This window comes from Scyliorhinus torazame, chromosome 21, assembly GCF_047496885.1.
Source record: "Scyliorhinus torazame isolate Kashiwa2021f chromosome 21, sScyTor2.1, whole genome shotgun sequence".
Taxonomy (NCBI): domain Eukaryota; kingdom Metazoa; phylum Chordata; class Chondrichthyes; order Carcharhiniformes; family Scyliorhinidae; genus Scyliorhinus; species Scyliorhinus torazame.
Genome location: NC_092727.1, coordinates 12,289,436 through 12,308,943, shown reverse-complemented (window position 1 = coordinate 12,308,943; position 19,508 = coordinate 12,289,436). Strand labels below are relative to the sequence as shown.

Below are 19,508 nucleotides of genomic sequence, written 5' to 3'. Positions count from 1 at the left end.
CAGCAGGCCAACAAGAAGATTGTTTGTTGTGGCAGCAGATTGGAGAATCCAAGAAAATGTGGGTCCCCAATACCACCCTTATATTGCCGTTTAGATTTGCCTGGCATATCAAATGAGCATGAAGCCCATGCCCTCAAGGGCAGTGGAGTAAAGTAAAAGCCACTTTTCCGACAGAGACACGGAAGCAGTGTAGTGTGATGCAAATCAATGAATATCCATAAAATGATCATAAAAAAAGTATCAGGCTTCAAATCTTCAATTTAAAAGAAAATAAGAATCAGGATTCAAGAGCGCCGCAGACTCCATTCTCTAATTCATCTTTACACTTCCAGTCTGTTACCTCATTTCCTTCTCTGTTGCCTCAATTTCCTTTTTCATCTGGATTTGCAGTTTGAGCAGCCGGTCCCGCTGCTCTTCTTTCAGACGTGCCTCCTCTTCCTCTCGCTCAATCCTGAGCTGCTCTTTTAACAACCTTAAAAGATTGAAAATAAAAAGCTGTGAGGTTTCATTCATCTCCAGAGGAGCGGAATGGAGCTCCTTTGGTAAAAAGCCAGTAAATCAGACAGACCAGATGGTTCAAGGTTTGATTGCTGGTTTGTGCTAGGATGTCATTTAGAGTGCTAAAGTTGGGCTCAGTTCTCTTGGGGGGACGGGGAGGGGGCGAGGGGGTGCAGGGAAGGTCGGGCGGAGGGGGACAAAGAAAGGGGTACAGAAGGGAGAAATATCGGCCAGGGTTCCAATAATTTCTGCTTGCAAGTTGACATGGATGGATATTAACTGAGAGAATGATTCAGCTGGACTGTCACGGTCTCCATGGTCAAATATCTTGGCAGTACTCTTTGGCAGAATAGGTATCCTGGATCCGCTTCAGTGGGTGAATTCTGAAGGCCATCCAAGATCCCTGCCAACAATAAGTCCATGTACAATGGCAACAGATGATCACTCAGAGAAGCAGTACTGCGTCCAAATATTAATTGCAGTTTAAAGTTACGTTAGTAAGTAACCACTAGAGATGGAACAGGAGAGTGGGTTACAAGTTCTAAAGATGAAGCCGCTCAGTTGTACACAATCAAAGGAATTTCTGTGACCACAGTTGCAAAACATTACAAATTATGTATATCCTGAATGATTTTCCTAATCAAATGATTTGATATCAACAGGCAATCTTTTGCTTCCATCTATAAAATATATTGCCTGATGCCAAAAACTAAAGCAAAAACTAAAGCAAAAACTCTGCAGAGCTTTTGGGGCCATTCTTACCGTAACTTCATTGCAGTGTTAATGTAAGCCTACTAGTGACAATAAAGATGATTAATTAATTAATTACTCAATGTGGAGAACTTTAATGTAACTTAGGAAACTGATGAAATTGGCACAATGTTGCATGCAGATCCATTTCACTCTCCATTGAAATCTGTGGAAGGTAACATTGGGCAGAGTGAATAACTGGAGTTTTACCTGCTTCTGTGGGTTTCCTTGTCTGGAAAGTTAGCTTAAAACTAGCCCAGTGAAACATGGTGACAATTCACACATAAATATCTTGCAACCTGCAATGTGATGAATGAACAGTTAATTTTTTTTTGGTGCTATTGGTTAATGGAGAATTGTTGACGGATGTTGGGTAAATTCAAGTAGTGCCATGAGATCTTTAGTAACCATCTGAATGGGCAGAGGTAGTGGGCTTTATTTAACATCTATTGGGAAACATTCCAACAATGCAACACTCCATCAGTCCAAGGCTAAAGTGGTAACTTATGGCGAAAGCTCAAACTCTTGGTAGGCAGTGGAAAAAGCTCATTGCCCATTTCTCAGAATATAATACCTGAGTTTGTCTTCATTTTCTCGATAAATTTGCTGCGTTTGCTCTTCTTCCTCTTGCCTGAGCTTATCTCGAAGTTTACAAAGCTGCTCCTCCTTCTCACAGAGAATCTGACCTTCTTCCTTTCCTAGCTCCTCGCTCAATGTGCCTTGGAGGTCCTCCACAGATTCCTGTGTCTGCAGTGACCCCCTGTCCATCAGTTCGTGCTCTTGCTTCTGCTTGTCCTGAATACGTCTGTTTTTCAAAACAAACAATGGAAACTAAATAGAGTATGATTGGCAAGCTTACTTACAAAGGCTGACCAGTATTTGTCCCCAAATTCTGAAGCCTCTTTGTCCACAGGAGCACAAAATACCCAGTCTGATTATTGTATGCGAGTGCATCTGATGGATAGTGAGAAAGTTGGTTTCAGTATTGACCTCAGAGAAGCATGGCTACATCAAGAACCCGGTGGAGATGCTACTAAGTTGGGTCCAACTTGCAGCCTTCCACCCACCTAATTAATATTCAAACTTAAGCTTGGTTTCACCTACCCAGGGTCCTATTCTGTCACGGGAATGTCCCTTTAAGAAGGGCTGCAGTGATGTCATTGTGTGGGTGGAGCTGGGCGGTGGCTCTGGTTTTAATTTTCGTTTTGAGCTGAAAGCAGTTTGTGGCTCGAAGTTTTACTGTCGGTTTAGACAGTTGGAAACTGGATTCAGACAAAAGAAGTCTTCTCTGTTCTCTCTGCATGTTAAAGGGTGTCTCCAGATCACCTGATAACTTCAAAGTAAACCTGTTTTCTGCAAAGAATTCAAACCTACTGTTTGGTGAAAAAAAGGTGTTTTAATTTATGGATGTTGTTACTTGAGTGAAACAGTAAAGGGAAGTTATTAAGGGTTACATATACAGAGTACTGTAGCTGTGGGGGGCAATTATGTTTGTAGTTGATAAAAATGTTTACTGTGTGTTTATAAAATGTTAACTGAATTTGTAGATTAAACTTTGTTTTTGATTAAAGGTGCTTAAGGCCTTGTTGAATAACACCTGAAAGGTAGGCTCTTATACTCCTCATAACCAAAATCTATAAACAGCTCTAGGTCAGGTGAACTTCATGATATACTTTGGTGTTCTCTAAACCCTGGCCCATAATAATTCTTTTGACTCTTTTGCAAGGTTCTCTATTTTGTGTCTCAATCATTCATCTATAATTTTGAATTTTAAAAAGACCGTGAAACTGACATTTTCTTTCAATTTAGAGTACCCAATTCATTTTTTCCAATTAAGGGGCAATATTGGCATGGCCAATCCACCTACCCGGCACATCTTTGTGTTGTGGGGGCGAAACCCACGCAAACACGGTGAAAATGTGCAAACTCCGAACAGTGACCCAGAGCCTGGATCGAACCTGGGACCTCGGAGCCGTGAGACAGAAACTGACATTTTGCTAAGTAGGAATGTGACCAATCCCAATTTAAATCATCAGTGAAATCAATGCACTTACTGAGGACACACAGAGAAAAACTGAAGCAGCAGCCTCTCCAAAGACAACAGACTATGGTAATGTTTGAGCATCAAATTCAGATACTGGTTCACTGAATCAGCTCACACAGACATGGCCACAATGGAAGCAAACATTTTCATCCCTCTGCATTTCTCTATTCCTGCTGGCTAACTATCAAAATCTATGGAAAGTAATTTTTTGCACATTAAATATTAAATGAAGGTTGAAGATCCAAACATGTTGTAGTGTTAGCTAAAACAGCTGAGAATTTACTTTTACTCTCCTGATGATCACCCACAGCTAAACAGCAATTTCTAATGCACTTAGCTATGCAGAATCCAGTGGGGCAATGTGCTGGAACTGCTGCAATCTCTTCTACCCTTCTTTTTATAGCCTTTTAACAATTTTGCCCTAAAAATTGCCACATAGAAGGTAATTTCTAAACATTTCAAAAATGACACTTTTACAATTATTCACTGCAACTGCTGAGCAATTTTACCCCACTATTATCCAGAGGTGAGATGAGAACATTTTGCATACAGCAACATATTATGATTTAGATTGCACTGCCTGAAATGATGATGGAAGCAGATTCAATAGTAACCTTCTAAAGGGAATTGAATATATACTTGAAGGGTAGAAAATTGCAGGGCTATGGGTAAAGAGGGGTGGATAACTCTTTCAAAGACCTAACACAAGGAAGATGGTCTCAATGGCCTCCTGCGCTACAAGATTCAATGATTCTATTCCAACTGTTTACCCTTCCTGCCAGGGCAGTTCAGGAGCCAAAACATCTGCACTCAGTTTCTGATATAAAAGTGGGTTGAAAATTAATGTGAGACTAAGAATTTAATACAAAGAGGAGGAATAAGAAAGTAAATAATATTCAATTAAGGACTGCCTATTGCAGCTGAGGTAAGATATAACACACCAAACAGTCAGCATTAAAAACTACAGTATCATCATGCAATAACATAATCCAATCACACTATACAAGACTCTAGCTACATTCAGATGCCCCACTGCTCTAGAGGGGCAGTAGGCTGCTTCTTACTGGCCATTAGTTCCACTATACTCCTATTATACTTAGGGCAATCATCGTTTTCCTTCTTGTCTGGCAGATTACTTAAAAGACTCTCATTTTTTTCATCTTCGTGTCTGTCATTACGTGCAATCTTCTCATTCTCGCTTCATATGAAGTTAGGGAAAGGGTAAGGACCAAGAACAAAAAACTATTATTATGACAAACCACTATAGTTTTTTCACATTATCAATTCCTGATGGAAGCTCCACGAAGATGCTGCTGCTTCAGTTATCTGAGCACTACATCGATAGCAGACAAGCTGTCAGCAGCAATGCCAAATTTCAGAATCCAAGAATATTGAGTTGGGAAAATGCAGAAGGAATAGAGTGTTTAATCATTTGAGTGAAAACATTATATTAGCTTTACTGGCAGTAGTGCGTGTTCTTTCATTGCCTGTTTTGCCTTCCTCTGCTGGCTACAGGTTAGAAAAGGTTGATTCTCCAAGGGCAGCACAGTGGCACAGTGGTTAGCATTGCTGCCTCACGGCGCCGAGGTCCCAGGTTCGATCCCAGCTCTGGGTCACTGTCCGTGTGGAGTTTGCACATTCTCCCCGTGTTTGCGTGGGTTTCGCCCCCACAACCCAAAGATGTGCAGGGTAGGTGAATTGGCCACGCTAAATTGCCCCTTAATTGGAAAAAATGAATTGGGTACTCCAAAAAAATTACCAAAAAGAAAAAGAAAAGCGTGATTCTACAGGAGATCGTCTCATCTACTGATTTTAGCTGTCCCTTGTAAAAACTGATTCATATTGCAATTTATCTTATCCTGTTCATCACCTTGAAACAGCTTCACAAATTGTTAAATGACACGGGTATCATCAGAACCATCGTGCTTCGAATTAAAATAGAGTCTATAACCCAGGTTAAAGAGTTGCTTACCAACATGGTTACAGTTACTTTGGTTATCGATAAATTGACATGTTAAAAAACAAACATTTCAAGGCTCTTCAAATTAGTGGAGATGCTTTGGGCTAATTTATAGGTGCAGCTGTAGATCCTGAGACAGCTGTTGGACACAATACAAATGTCAGAGATAACAGTTTGGAAGGTAACTTTTACCCCCCTTTTATTTGTTTTCTTCTGCAGGTCACCAAAGTAGTTCGATGTTTTTTTACATGTCAATTTATTGATAATCAAAATAACCATAATCATGCTGGTAAGCAACTCTTTACCCGGGGTAATAGACTCTATTTAAGATGGTTCTGATAACGCCCACCTCATTTAATAGTATGTCAAGGTGCTGAACACAATAAGCTGAATTGCAAATAGTCCATTTTCCCCATCAACAGGCTAACTCAATCCACTCCGAGGCAAATCCACAATCGGTAGGAATGCGAGGGCAGATTCATGACCGAATTACAAATTTTGTGTTCATACTCAAAGAAGAACTAAATTAAAAGAACAAGTTAATTCCTAGGAAGTAGGTCACATTCCTGTCACTATGAACTCAAACATTCCAAGTCATTTGTAGTCACAAATACCTTAATCTTTTCAGAAGAACTATAAGCAATGGGAAAGCAATTGGCCAATATTTTACAATACAGCCAAGCATTAAAATGGATGTACATGAGGGTCTGCACAACAGGATAACACAAGGTAGGCAATATTCTTCATGTTTAGATCTATACCCAAATAATGCAGTTAAAACCAGTCGAGGGGAAATAAAGCTTACAAGTATCAGAGTGAAACAAATCCTGTTTAATCTGGAATGCGTCCCTTATTTGAGGTGCAGCAAGCTGTACAATGCTACCTGGTACCCAAAGTTTGTGGATCATCACTAATGTAAAGTTCTGATCAAAGATTGGTATTTGGGTTGACAATTCACATACATACGACTAGGGTTTGTGCCTGACTATCTGATAATTACCTTTCAGCAGCTTCTGCTCTTTTTCTTCTTTCATCATCCTCGAGGTTTAGCTTCTCGCCATCTCTATCCTCACACTTTTGAAAAAGAAAATCACAATTTTGTCTGTAATCCACTTCTTTCTGTGTAATTTCTTGCATTAAAAACACATGTCAATTCAAATGTTAATCTTTGGAAGCTTTCAGAACACGATGTTGAGTAATGCTAAAACTGTATTGCTAACTGAATGTGGTAATCATGGGAACATCGGAACAGGGGACCATTCACTCTCTTAAGCCTGTTCCGTCATTCAGCGAAATCACAGCTGATATATCTCCTAACTCCATTTACCCACCGTGACTCGATATTCTTGAATACCTTTGGCTAGCAAAAATCCATAAATCTTAAGCTACTGCTTTTTGTGATAGAGAGTTCCAGATTTCTCCCACCTTTTCTGTGAAAAAGTAACTTTTCTCCTGAATGGTTTGCCTCTTAAGTTCAAGATTATGGCCCCTTTTCTTTGACTCCCTCAGCATCAATTAAGGTTTCTCTCTATCTAACGACTTAATATTCTAAAAGCCTCATACAAATCACCCATTAGCCTTTCACATGCAATGGTAGTCGCTCCTCAGAATTTAATTAACCCTGTTACGGTCCCAGTCGATGTTATGACTGCACAGGAAGATCCCAGAATGGAATCCTGGCTCAAAAGACAGTATCTTTTACTTTAAATGAAAAGTGGAGGAAGAGTCACAGGACTGCTAATTCATTTTAACAAGGAAAACATTTATTAAACACGAAAAATTGGAAGATACAATTTTCCCCTTGTCTTAACAAATAAATACAGATGTAAAGATTAACATGGATTTGTTATGGGTCCGGGTTTACAGAACCCCAAAGTGTTTCATGGAGTTCAACCAACCCACAACTTTTAATAGATTGTGGTGTGGGAAGCACACGGCGTACTCTCCAGGTGTGATACAGCAGAAATGAATAAGTGGTTTTTAAAACAAAACAATGTTTATTCTATGAACTCAAGTTAACCTTTTAAAAACAAACATTGAATATCTTAACACCCATTACTTCAAAGATAACCTCAAAAGACTACAACACTAAATAATCCTTCAAACTGTTCCTTTAAACATCCAAAAGACTTCAAACCTTCAAAAACAGACATTAGGTTACATTCAATATATTTATAGTCTTTGGATTGCAGACATCAACAGACCAGCTCTGTGTTTCTTCTTGCAGCTCACAGCAAAACACAGACACTCCTAGCTGCGTTCTCAAACTGAAACTCAAAAAAGCAGAAGTGAGCTCAACTCCCCCCACCCTCTGACATCACTTGAGTAATATGATCAGCTCCATTTCTTAAAGGTACATTGCTTAAACATCCATTTCTTAAAGGTACTCTCACATGACAGATTACAAAGCAGTAATGGTCTCATTAACACAAAAAGTCACTTTTAAGCACACACGATAACTACGGTCAAATGCTCGCACTCTGCTCTGAACCAAAGTTAGTGTCTGTGGATTTCTCTTCAGAATCCCCCCAGATGATGACCACTGATTGTTTTCAAACTCTACTTCCAAAATAAAGTTTGGACATTCTCCCCATGTCTCACCCCCACAACCCAAAGATGTTCAGGGTAGATTGCCCACGCTAAATTGCCCCTTAATTGGAATTTTAAAAAAAACAACTTTACTCCCAAAAACACACTTTAAAATATTCTCTGCTAATAATGCTTTCCCTCAGCAGTTTGCATTCCAAAATCCAGACCAGGTTTCCCAAATGGCACTTTAAACAAAGCTTCCGCTCCAGGTTTAACAGCAAACCCAGTCCAGCATTTTACATCAGCCCCTTTAATGTTTCCTTTGTTTTCACTGCTTTTACACAAACCCCAAGCTCCAGCCACCAATTTTCATAATTACTTCAACTCACGTTCCACATGCTATTGTAAAATCTCACAAACCTAAAAATCACTTCAGATATATTTCTGGCACCTGAGCCTCCTTCTCAACTCTGTTTGTTATTACTGAGCAGTGCTCTGTTCTGGTACCTTTAACATCAGACTGTTTGGAAACTTCTCTCAATTTCTCTAGTTTCCTTAACTCATGCCCTTCAGATCTCTGCACTTGTAAATTAAACACACTTAGAACTATACCTTATTTCGAATGTTTACCAATCCAAAACAAATTCCTTTAAAACTGCCTTTGTATTCTAGCAACCCTTGGAATCCTCGTAATATTTTGGTATATTTCGGTTGCATTCTGTCCAATCTATCCTTTCTAAGCTATAGTGCCCAGATGGAGAAATAGCACTTCAGTTGAGATCTTACCAGAGCATTTTGTTACAGAGACAAAGCATCGCCCCGTTATGTTCGAGCCCTCGAGGTATAATGGCTAACGTTCTATTCATCTTTTGGATTATTTTTCTACCAGATCATTACATTTCAGTGATCCGTGTACGTAAACATTAAATCTCAATGGACCTCCACTAGTCCCAGCTTTTCATTATTTAGAAAATACTTAAATCAATCACTTTTTCATACAAGATAAAGTCATTAGTTGAGGCCCAGCACAGATCCTTATGGTTACTTCTTCTATTTTAGCTACATACCTATTGTACCTACCCTTTGTCTTATTTTGCCTAACCAATCTCCTAACCAGGCCAATAATCTGCCTTCAATTTTAATTGTTATGCAGATCCTTCTGCAAGTCGATATTCTTCTGTCTACTACTTACTTACTCCCTCAAAGTGTTTAATTGGTCCATTAAACATGATCTACCCGTTGCAAATCAGTGCTGGTTCTCCCTAATCATCTCAAAATATTCTAAGTGCTCAACACTGTTCTCAATAATAGATCCCAGTAACTTCTCCACAATGTTTCCATCTCTTGCATATATGCTGAAACTTTCAGAATTGTTGGAACCCACAGAACACTCTGAAATTAGAGACACATTCTTACTTTGACTCCAAATTTTCAAACAGATGATTTTGTTTTGGGGAACCGCATCTATTTCATAAGGTTTATTTTATTTAAATAAAAGTGTAGTTTTTTTTTAAATTAAATATTTTATTGAAAATTTTTGGTCAACCAACACAGTACATTGTGCATCCTTTACACAATATTATAACAACACAAATAACAATGACCTATTTTATAAACAAAAAAAAAAAATGAATAAATAATAAATAACAAAAATGAAAACTAGCCCTAATTGGCAACTGCCTTGTCACAAGTAACACTCTCCGAAAATATAATTTAACAGTCCAATATATAATTATCTGTAGCAACGACCTATACATACTATACAGTATATATTAACAACCCTGAGAGTACTTCTGGTTCCTCCTCCCCCCCCCCCCCCCCCCCCCCCCCCCCCCCCGCCGATCTTGGGCTGCTGCTGCTGCCTTCTTTTTCCCATTCCGTCTATCTTTCTGCGAGGTATTCGACGAACGGTTGCCACTGCCTGGTGAACCCTTGAGCCGACCCCCTTAGGGCGAACTTAATCCGCTCCAGCTTTAAAACCCCGCCATGTCATTTATCCAGGTCTCCACCCCCGGGGGCTTGGCTTCTTTCCACATTAGCAATATCCTGCGCCGGGCTACTAGGGACACAAAGGCCAAAACATCGGCCTCTCTTGCCTCCTGCACTCCCGGCTCTTGTGCAACCCTAAATAGAGCCAACCCCCAGCTTGGTTCGACCCGGACTCCTACTACTTTTGAAAGCACCTTTGTCACCCCCATCCAAAACCCCTGTAGTGCCGGGCATGACCAAAACATATGGGTATGATTCGCTGGGATTCTCGAGCACCTCGCACACCTATCCTCCACCCCAAAAAATTTACTGAGCCGTGCTCCAGTCATATGTGCCCTGTGTAATACCTTAAACTGAATCAGGCTTAGCCTGGCACACGAGGACGACGAGTTTACCCTGCTTAGGGCATCTGCCCACAGCCCCTCCTCGATCTCCTCCCCCAGCTCTTCTTCCCATTTCCCTTTTAGTTCATCTACCATAGTCTCCCCTTCGTCCCTCATTTCCCTATATATATCTGACACCTTACCATCCCCCACCCATGTCTTTGAGATCACTCTGTCCTGCACCTCTTGTGTCGGGAGCTGCGGGAATTCCCTCACCTGTTGCCTCGCAAAAGCCCTCAGTTGCATATACCTGAATGCATTCCCTTGGGGCAACCCATATTTCTCGGTCAGCGCTCCCAGACTCGCGAACTTCCCATCCACAAACAGATCTTTCAGTTGCGTTATTCCTGCTCTTTGCCACATTCCATATCCCCCATCCATTCCCCCCGGGGCAAACCTATGGTTGTTTCTTATCGGGGACCCCCCCAAGGCTCCAGTCTTTCCCCTATGCCGTCTCCACTGTCCCCAAATCTTCAGTGTAGCCACCACCACCGGGCTTGTGGTGTAGTTCCTCGGTGAGAACGGCAATGGGGCTGTCACCATAGCCTGTAGGCTAGTCCCCCTACAGGACGCCCTCTCTAATCTCTTCCAAGCCGCTCCCTCCTCCTCTCCCATCCACTTACTCACCATTGAAATATTAGCGGCCCAATAATACTCACTTAGGCTCGGTAGTGCCAGCCCCCCCCTATCCCTGCTACGCTGTAAGAATCCTTTCCTCACTCTCGGGGTCTTCCCGGCCCACACAAAACCCATGATGCTCTTTTCAATCCTTTTAAAAAAAGCCTTCGTAATCACCACCGGGAGGCACTGAAACACAAAGAGGAATCTCGGGAGGACCACCATCTTAACCGCCTGCACCCTCCCTGCCAGTGACAGGGATACCATATCCCATCTCTTGAAATCCTCCTCCATTTGTTCCACCAACCGCGTTAAATTTAACCTATGCAATGTGCCCCAATTCTTGGCTATCTGGATCCCCAGGTAACAAAAGTCCCTTGTTACCTTCCTCAACGGTAGGTCCTCTATTTCTCTACTCTGCTCCCCTGGATGCACCACAAACAACTCACTTTTCCCCATGTTCAATTTATACCCTGAAAAATCTCCAAACTCCCCAAGTATCCGCATTATTTCTGGCATCCCCTCCGCCAGGTCCGCCACGTATAGTAGCAAATCGTCCGCATACAAAGATACCCGGTGCTCTTCTCCTCCCCTAAGTACTCCCCTCCACTTCTTGGAACCCCTCAACGCTATCGCCAGGGGCTCAATCGCCAGTGCAAACAATAATGGGGACAGAGGGCATCCCTGCCTTGTCCCTCTATGGAGCCGAAAATATGCAGATCCCCGTCCATTCGTGACCACGCTCGCCACTGGGGCCCTATACAACAGCTGCACCCATCTAACATACCCCTCTCCAAAACCAAATCTCCTCAACACCTCCCACAAATAATCCCACTCCACTCTATCAAATGCTTTCTCGGCATCCATCGCCACTACTATCTCCGTTTCTCCCTCTGGTGGGGCCATCATCATTACCCCTAACAACCTCCGTATATTCGTGTTCAGCTGTCTCCCCTTCACAAACCCAGTTTGGTCCTCGTGGACCACCCCCGGGACACATTCCTCTATTCTCATTGCCATTACCTTGGCCAGGACCTTGGCATCTACATTTAGGAGGGAAATAGGTCTATAGGACCCGCATTGTAACGGGTCCTTTTCCTTCTTTAAGAGAAGCGATATCGTTGCTTCAGACATAGTCGGGGGCAGTTGTCCCCTTTCCTTTGCCTCATTAAAGGTCCTCGTCAGTACCGGGGCGAGCAAGTCCACATATTTTCTATAGAATTCGACTGGGAATCCATCCGGTCCCGGGGCCTTTCCTGCCTGCATGCTCCTAATTCCTTTCACCACTTCTTCTACCTCGATCTGTGCTCCCAGTCCCACCCTTTCCTGCTCTTCCACCTTGGGAAATTCCAGCCGATCCAAGAAGCCCATCATTCTCTCCCTCCCATCCGGGGGTTGAGCTTCATATAATTTTTTATAAAATGTCTTGAACACTCCATTCACTCTCTCCGCTCCCCGCTCCATCTCTCCTTCCTCATCCCTCACTCCCCCTATTTCCCTCGCTGCTCCCCTTTTCCTCAATTGGTGTGCCAGCAACCTGCTCGCCCCCTCACCCTTAGACACACCCCCTCATCTGCCTCACCCTTAGACACACCCCCTCATCTGCCATTAGTCCCATGTCCATTCTCCAGGGTGGGCGCCCTCCTGTTTCCTCCCCTATCTCCAAGTCCATCCAGTGTGGAGCGTGATCCGAAATGGCTATAGCCGTATACTCCGTTCCCCTCACCTTCGGGATCAATGCCCTACCCAGCACAAAAAAGTCTATTCGCGAGTAGACTTTATGGACATAGGAGAAAAATGAGAACTCCTTACTCCTAGGTCTGCTAAATCTCCACGGGTCTACACCTCCCATCTGCTCAATAAAATCTTTAAGTACCTTGGCTGCTGCCGGCCTCCTTCCAGTCCTGGACTTCGACCTATCCAGCCCTGGTTCCAACACCGTATTAAAATCTCCCCCCATTATCAGCTTTCCCATCTCTAGGTCCGGAATGCGTCCTAGCATCCGCCTCATAAAATTGGCATCATCCCAGTTCGGGGCATATACGTTTACCAAAACCACCGTCTCCCCCTGTAGTTTGCCACTCACCATCACGTATCTGCCCCCGTTATCCGCCACTATAGTCTTTGCCTCGAACATTACCCGCTTCCCCACTAATATAGCCACCCCCCTGTTTTTCGCATCTAGCCCCGAATGGAACACCTGCCCCACCCATCCTTTGCGTAGCCTAACCTGGTCTATCAGTTTCAGGTGCGTTTCCTGTAACATAACCACATCTGCCTTAAGTTTCTTAAGGTGTGCGAGTACCCGTGCCCTCTTTATCGGCCCGTTCAGCCCTCTCACGTTCCACGTGATCAGCCGAGTTGGGGGGCTTCCTACCCCCCCCCCCCCCCCCTTGTCGATTAGCCATCACCTTTTTCCAGCTCCTCACCCGGTTCCCACGCAGCTGTATCTCCCCCAGGCGGTGCCCCCCTGCCCATCCTCTCCCATACCAGCTCCCCCCTCTCCCCAGCAGCAGCAACCCAGTAATTCCCCCCTCCCACCCCCCCCCGCTAGATCCCCCGCTAGCGTAATTACTCCCCCCATGTTGCTCCCAGAAGTCAGCAAACTCTGGCTGACCTCGGCTTCCCCCCGTGACCTCGGCTCGCACCGTGCGACGCCCCCTCATTCCTGCTTCTCTATTCCCGCCATGATTATCATAGCGCGGGAACCAAGCCCGCGCTTCTCCCTTGGCCCCGCCCCCAATGGCCAACGCCCCATCTCCTCCACCTCCCCTCCTCCCCCCATCACCACCTGTGGGAGAGAGAAAAGTTACCACATCGCAGGATTAGTACATAAAACCCCTCTTTGCCCCCCACATTCGCCCCACCACTTTGTTCGAACGTTCTTTTTAATAACCCGCTCATTCCAGTTTTTCTTCCACAATAAAAGTCCACGCTTCATCCGCCGTCTCAAAGTAGTGGTGCCTCTCTCGATATGTGACCCACAGTCTTGCCGGTTGCAGCATTCCAAATTTTATCTTCTTTTTATGAAGCACCGCCTTGGCCCAATTAAAGCTCGCCCTCCTTCTCGCCACCTCCGCACTCCAGTCTTGATAAACGCGGATCACCGCGTTCTCCCATTTACTACTCTGAGTTTTCTTCGCCCATCTAAGGACCATTTTTCTCTGCTTAAAACGGAGGAATCTCACCACTATGGCTCTGGGAATTTCTCCTGCTCTCGGTCCTCGCGCCATCACTCGGTATGCTCCCTCCACCTCCAACGGACCTGCCGGGGCCTCCGCTCCCATTAACGAGTGCAGCATCGTGCTCACATATGCCCCGACATCCGCTCCCTCCACACCTTCTGGAAGACCAAGAATCCTCAGGTTGTTCCTCCTTGCGTTGTTTTCCAGTGCCTCCAACCTTTCCACACATCGTTTCTGATGTGCCTCCTGCGTCTCCGTCTTCACCACCAGGCCCTGTATATCGTCCTCATTCTCGGCTGCCTTTGCCTTCACGACCCGAAGCTCCCGCTCCTGGGTCTTTTGTTCCTCCTTTAGCCCTTCGATCGCCTGTAGTATCGGGGCCAACAGCTCTTTCTTCATTTCCTTTTTTATCTCTTCCACACAGCATTTCAAGAACTCTTGTTGTTCAGGGCCCCATGTTAAACTGCCACCTTCCGACGCCATCTTGGTTTTTGCTTGCCTTCCTTGCCGCTGTTCTAAAGGATCCACTGCAATCTGGCCACTTCCCTCTCCTTTTTCCATCCGTATCCAGGGGGGATTCCCTTCTGGTTTACCGCACAGTGTTTTTAGCCGTCAAAATTGCCGTTGGGGCTCCTATCAAGAGCCCAAAAGTCCGTTTCACAGGGAGCTGCCGAAATGTGCGACTCAGCTGGTCATCGCCGCACCCGGAAGTCCAATAAAAGTGTAGTTAATAGTTCAAATAGGTGGCACAGTGGTTAGCACTGCTGCCTCACAGCGCCAGCGACTGGGTTAGATTCGGCCGTTGGGTGACTCTGTGGAGTTTGCACATTCTCCCCATGTCTGTGTGGGTTTCGTCCAGGTGCTCGGTTTTCTCCCACAGTTCAGAGATGTGCAGGTTAGATGGATTAACCATGATCAATGTGTGGGATTACATGGATAGGGAGTGGGTGTCGGTAGGGTGCTCTTTCAGTGGGTTGGTGCAGACTCGAGACTCGATGGCTTCTCCTGCATTGTATGCATTCAATGGATTCTAGATGTAATTCTCCCTCACTAGGACTCAAAATGGAAGCTTAACGATGTCCAAACTAAAAACAAACAAATGCCGTGTATAGAAATCAACTTGATGAACAAAAGTTATAGATGAGGATTGACAATCAACAGTGTTTACAACTTCATTCATGTGCCAAAAGTAAACAAACTGTTCATACTTCATTCCCCAAGTGTTAAAAATTTTAAGAACTCCTAACAGTAGAAAGTAGAAAATTGAAAATGCTCAAGCGAACCCTTTATAACTTAAGGAATAACTATTTCTAAGACGAAGATGAAACTCTGATGACCAGTGCACAATTTCATCACAACCCCAGGATGTGGAAATTCTTAAAAGCAAGTTCCAGACTCTAGGAACATAGGACACAGGAACAGGAAGAGGCCATGTGGTCCTTCTAGCCTGCTCTGCCATTCATTAAGAGAATTGCTGATTTGGTTGTGGACAGACTTTCCTGTCTGCTCCCCCAAGGTTTGACTCTGTTGTCTATCAAAGATTTGTCTAAGCCTGCCTAAAATAAATTCAATTACTCTATGCTATTGTTAAAAATTGGGAAAATTAAGATTAAAAAATGAAATTCGGATTAAAAAGGCAGCTGTCTGAAGAAAGTTTGATATGCGAATTAGCATATCAGTGAGCAAAACAAGTGTTCACTTATGTGACTAGAGGAAACTGGGGTATAGAAGAGGTAACTACAAAGTGGAGAGATAAAGAGCGGAATTCTCCGACCCCCCCGCCGGGTCGGAGAATCGGCGCAAGTTGCGCCACACCGCCCCGACGCCGGGACGCAACTCTCCGCAGTGCGGGGAATCGGCGCCGGTGTGGTCGCTGCGGCGCCTTTCGGGGTATGCGCCGACTCTCCGGTCCCAGGCCTGCTCGCCGATTCTCCAGGCCGGATAGGCCGAGCGGCCGTCAACAAAAAGCCGAGTCCCGCCGGCGCCGTTCTAACCTGCTCTGGGCCGGCGGGACCTCGGCGTTGAAGGGTCCGGGGGCGGCCTGTGGGGGGGGTCTGACAGTGGCTTGGCCCGCGATCGGGGCCCACCGATCGGCGGGCCGACCTCTCTGCCCCCCGGCCTCCTTTCCTCTACGCCAGCTCCTGTAGCCCTGCGCCATTTGGTGTTGGGGCCGGCGCGGGGAAGAAGGCCACTGCGCATGTGCTAGTTGGCGCCGGCCCAACTGCGCATGCGCAGGCCCCGCGGCGCCGGGTTCAGGCCGGGATCAGCAGCTGGAGCGGCAGAGGCCACTCCAGCGCTGTCCTAGCCCCCTGTGGCCCACAGAATGGTGTCCCGGAATGGGCGCCAACTCCGGAGTAAAGCACTCCCGATTTTTCTACGGCGACAGCACTTAACCGCCCGTTGGGAGAAACCTGCCCAAGGAATTTGACACGTATATGCTAAAAGCCGGATCCACAGGGGGATAACATCAAACGGAAAGAATGATATAGCCATAGCATAATGACTGGAGAAAGAGAAACGGCCACAGCTAACATCACAGCCACACCCATCTGCAGAAAAACTTTTCTGTAAACAAGTTATTGCTAAGCAGGCAGCCGGTTAAGATCCAAAACCCGAACCGAGCAGATTCCGCCTTCACAGAAATTGAAGACCGTTTCCCCAAACATAGCCAAATAACCTGCGTGTGGTAATTATTTGCTGGATTTAGCTCAAAGAGTACTATAATATTGGATGTTGTTTGGGAACAAAGGGGTGTCTCATGGTTCAGGGAATGAAATGAAATGAAAATCGTTTTTTGTAGGTAATTGGGAATGTAGGTAGTTGGGGACCATGGGGTAGCTTCGTGTGATACGGTGTGTAAATGGCCATTAGTGTAATTAAGCGTTGTAGTTTATTATAGTCCTATATAATAAAAATAATTTTGATTAATTGCTCAATGATTGAACTATTCCTCCTTGGTTCGCATAGTTATCCTCACAGTATACCAAATTGAAAATATACACCATGAAGAACCAGTGTTCCAAGTTACCCTTCTGAGATTTGGGATACTCTCACATTTAACATCAGCAGGGTTCTAAACACTATTCAATGTACATCCGCTCTGACCAAGTTAAAAAGCTAGTGCCAATTATTTTCAAATAACTTGCAAGGGGACTGAGGGTGCAGTGGATTAAACATTGGCCTCTCACTTTTGGGTTCATAGTCAGTCCAGAGTGAAAGGATGAAAGAAAGGCTTCTTGGTTTCCAATAAGGATGTGCTGGCCTTGGAAAGGGTCCAGAGGAGGTTCACAAGAATGATCCCTGGAATGATGAACTTGTCGGATGAGGAACGTTTGAGGACTCTGGGTCTGTACTCGTTGGAGTTTAGAAGGGTGAGAGGGGATCTTATTGAAACTTACAAGATACTGCGAGGCCTGGATAGAGTGGACGTGGAGAGGATGTTTCCACTTGTAGGAAAAACAAGAACCAGAGGGCACCATCTCAGACTAAAGGGACGATCCTTTAAAACAGAGATGAGGAGGAATTTCTTCAGCCAGAGGGTGGTGAATCTGTGGAACTCTTTGCTACAGAAGGCTGTGGAGGCCAAATCACTGAGTGTCTTTAAGACAGAGATAGATAGGTTCTTGATCACTAAGAGGATCAGGGGTTACGGGAAAAGGCAGGAGAATGGGGATGAGAAAATATCAGTCATGATTGAATGGCCGAGCAGACTCGATGGGCCGAGTGGCCTTATTCTTCTCCTTTGTCTTATGGTCTAAGTCAAAAGCAAAATGTGTTTTGCCAATCCCACTCAAATTAAATGGGGAAATGCCACAGGTGTGGTAGAGGTGCTGTTCTGTAGTTGGAGTTCAGGCCCAATGTTTTGCTAAAGAGCAGAGGGATCTTTCCTCTACGTTTAAATGATTTGCAAGTGGTTAATGCGGTACTGGATGCCCAAATGGGAAATGCTCCATTTCCCAACAGTGACATCCCTCATCCAGATGATGACAAAACCGACACATAAAAATGTGATTAATTTTTTTGAAGTCGCAATTTTAAAGGTTGGAGGAGATTTGTGTGGTCATTTGGGATGGCCGAGTGCAGCTGCCAGCTCTACCATGTACATGCTATTAAATTAAAGAGCTAGTTAGGCAAGTCCTTATTTACAGCCCTTTAACATTTAGAAGGTGACTCTGCCATCTGCTTTTTGGGTACAAGCGCAGACGAACAGTCCAGAAATAGAAGCCTCTAAAACAGCAGACAAGTCATGGGAATTTCTAAACAGAACCAACAGACGGAATCCCCAGCATCACGCCACAAAAATATAATTGAACTGCTGTTTCTTATGACAGGTTGATCTCCATTAAACAATTTCTTCCAGACTGTGGTACTAATTTCGGACCTTGTCCAAAAGAAACCTACTAAATTGGAATACTCATGCTTTTTCATATTGTACCATACACACGTTTTCTTTCAATTAAGTTATCAAGTTGTAAGAAAAGTAAGCACAGAACACATTACAATATCTGCATTAAAATTACTTTTGGATGAACTGAACTACGATTCTTTTAGAAAGCTATCGATAGATAAACACTACATTAATTGCACAGTTGATCATAATATCAACTTTCCAAATAAATAAAATCCCTATATACAGTGTAAATGTAGTAATTCATTTAGCCCTCCTGAAGGAACTTTAAACATTTATTTCTTCCCCTCTAATCGTCAAAAATCCTGACCTACGCTCAGCATGGCATCAAGGGCCATAACCGTGTTCAGCAATTTGCCGAAAATGGTAATTCTTTATGTGAATGAGTGTTAACAAATTGTCACTGTGGAACATCAGTTTTACAATTCCCGTTGAGATTGATAACGTAGAATATAGAATATACAGTGCAGAAGGAGGCCATTCGGTCCATCAAGTCTGCACCGACCCACTTAAGCCCTCTTTTAAAAGAGGTACAGATTTTCCAGTGACTGATGCAAAGGATCATACAATAGGTTTCAAGACTTTTTATGTAACAAACAAAACTAAAATCAACATCAAACATGCCAGTGCTTTGCAAAACTTTCCCCAATAACTCCTCAGACTTGGTGTGACCCTAGAGTGAAAACTGGGAGGTGCAGATAGGTTGAGTGTTGTTGAGCAGGAAGTGAGAGGGAGTTTTTCGCGTGAGGTAATGATTGGCTGAGGGTGGGGGAGGGGGGGTTTAAACACTGCTGGGTTGGCTCTGAAACAAATGAAGTCCTACCTTTTTACAGGGTGCGGGAGCACCAAACAGATGATTAAGCCACACCCACCACCAGGAGAAAAATGAAGATTTAAAGGGGCCTCACAGCTGTCAAACTCAATCCGAGCTCCATGGCGGCTATTGCTGCCTTAGAGCTCGTAACCCAGAAATCTCATACCACAACACTACTGGGTTGTTTGGGAACCTTTGGACTACACATTAGGGTAGAAAATTAAGACACTAAACTACAGAAATGGTTTCCCTATTACATTCTTAATGCAACAAAAACACCATGCCACGTTTATACATCGCACCGTGCTTTCAGCATAAATGTAACCTTGT

General features: G+C 44.2%; 1 protein-coding gene across 6 annotated transcripts in view; it reads right to left on the bottom strand.

The window, feature by feature from the left end:
• Window positions 1-19,508, bottom strand: part of LOC140398169 (centrosomal protein of 164 kDa-like) — a 321,180-nt gene that overhangs the window by 88,835 nt on the left and 212,837 nt on the right. For all 6 annotated transcript variants that reach the window (XM_072486508.1, XM_072486509.1, XM_072486510.1 and 3 more), the window contains 3 exons: window positions 6,253-6,326; window positions 1,823-2,053; window positions 341-472 (listed from right to left, as the gene is read on the bottom strand). In XM_072486508.1, coding sequence (XP_072342609.1) covers window positions 341-472; window positions 1,823-2,053; window positions 6,253-6,326 — 437 coding nt within the window. The remainder of the gene's footprint in view (window positions 1-340; window positions 473-1,822; window positions 2,054-6,252; window positions 6,327-19,508) is intronic.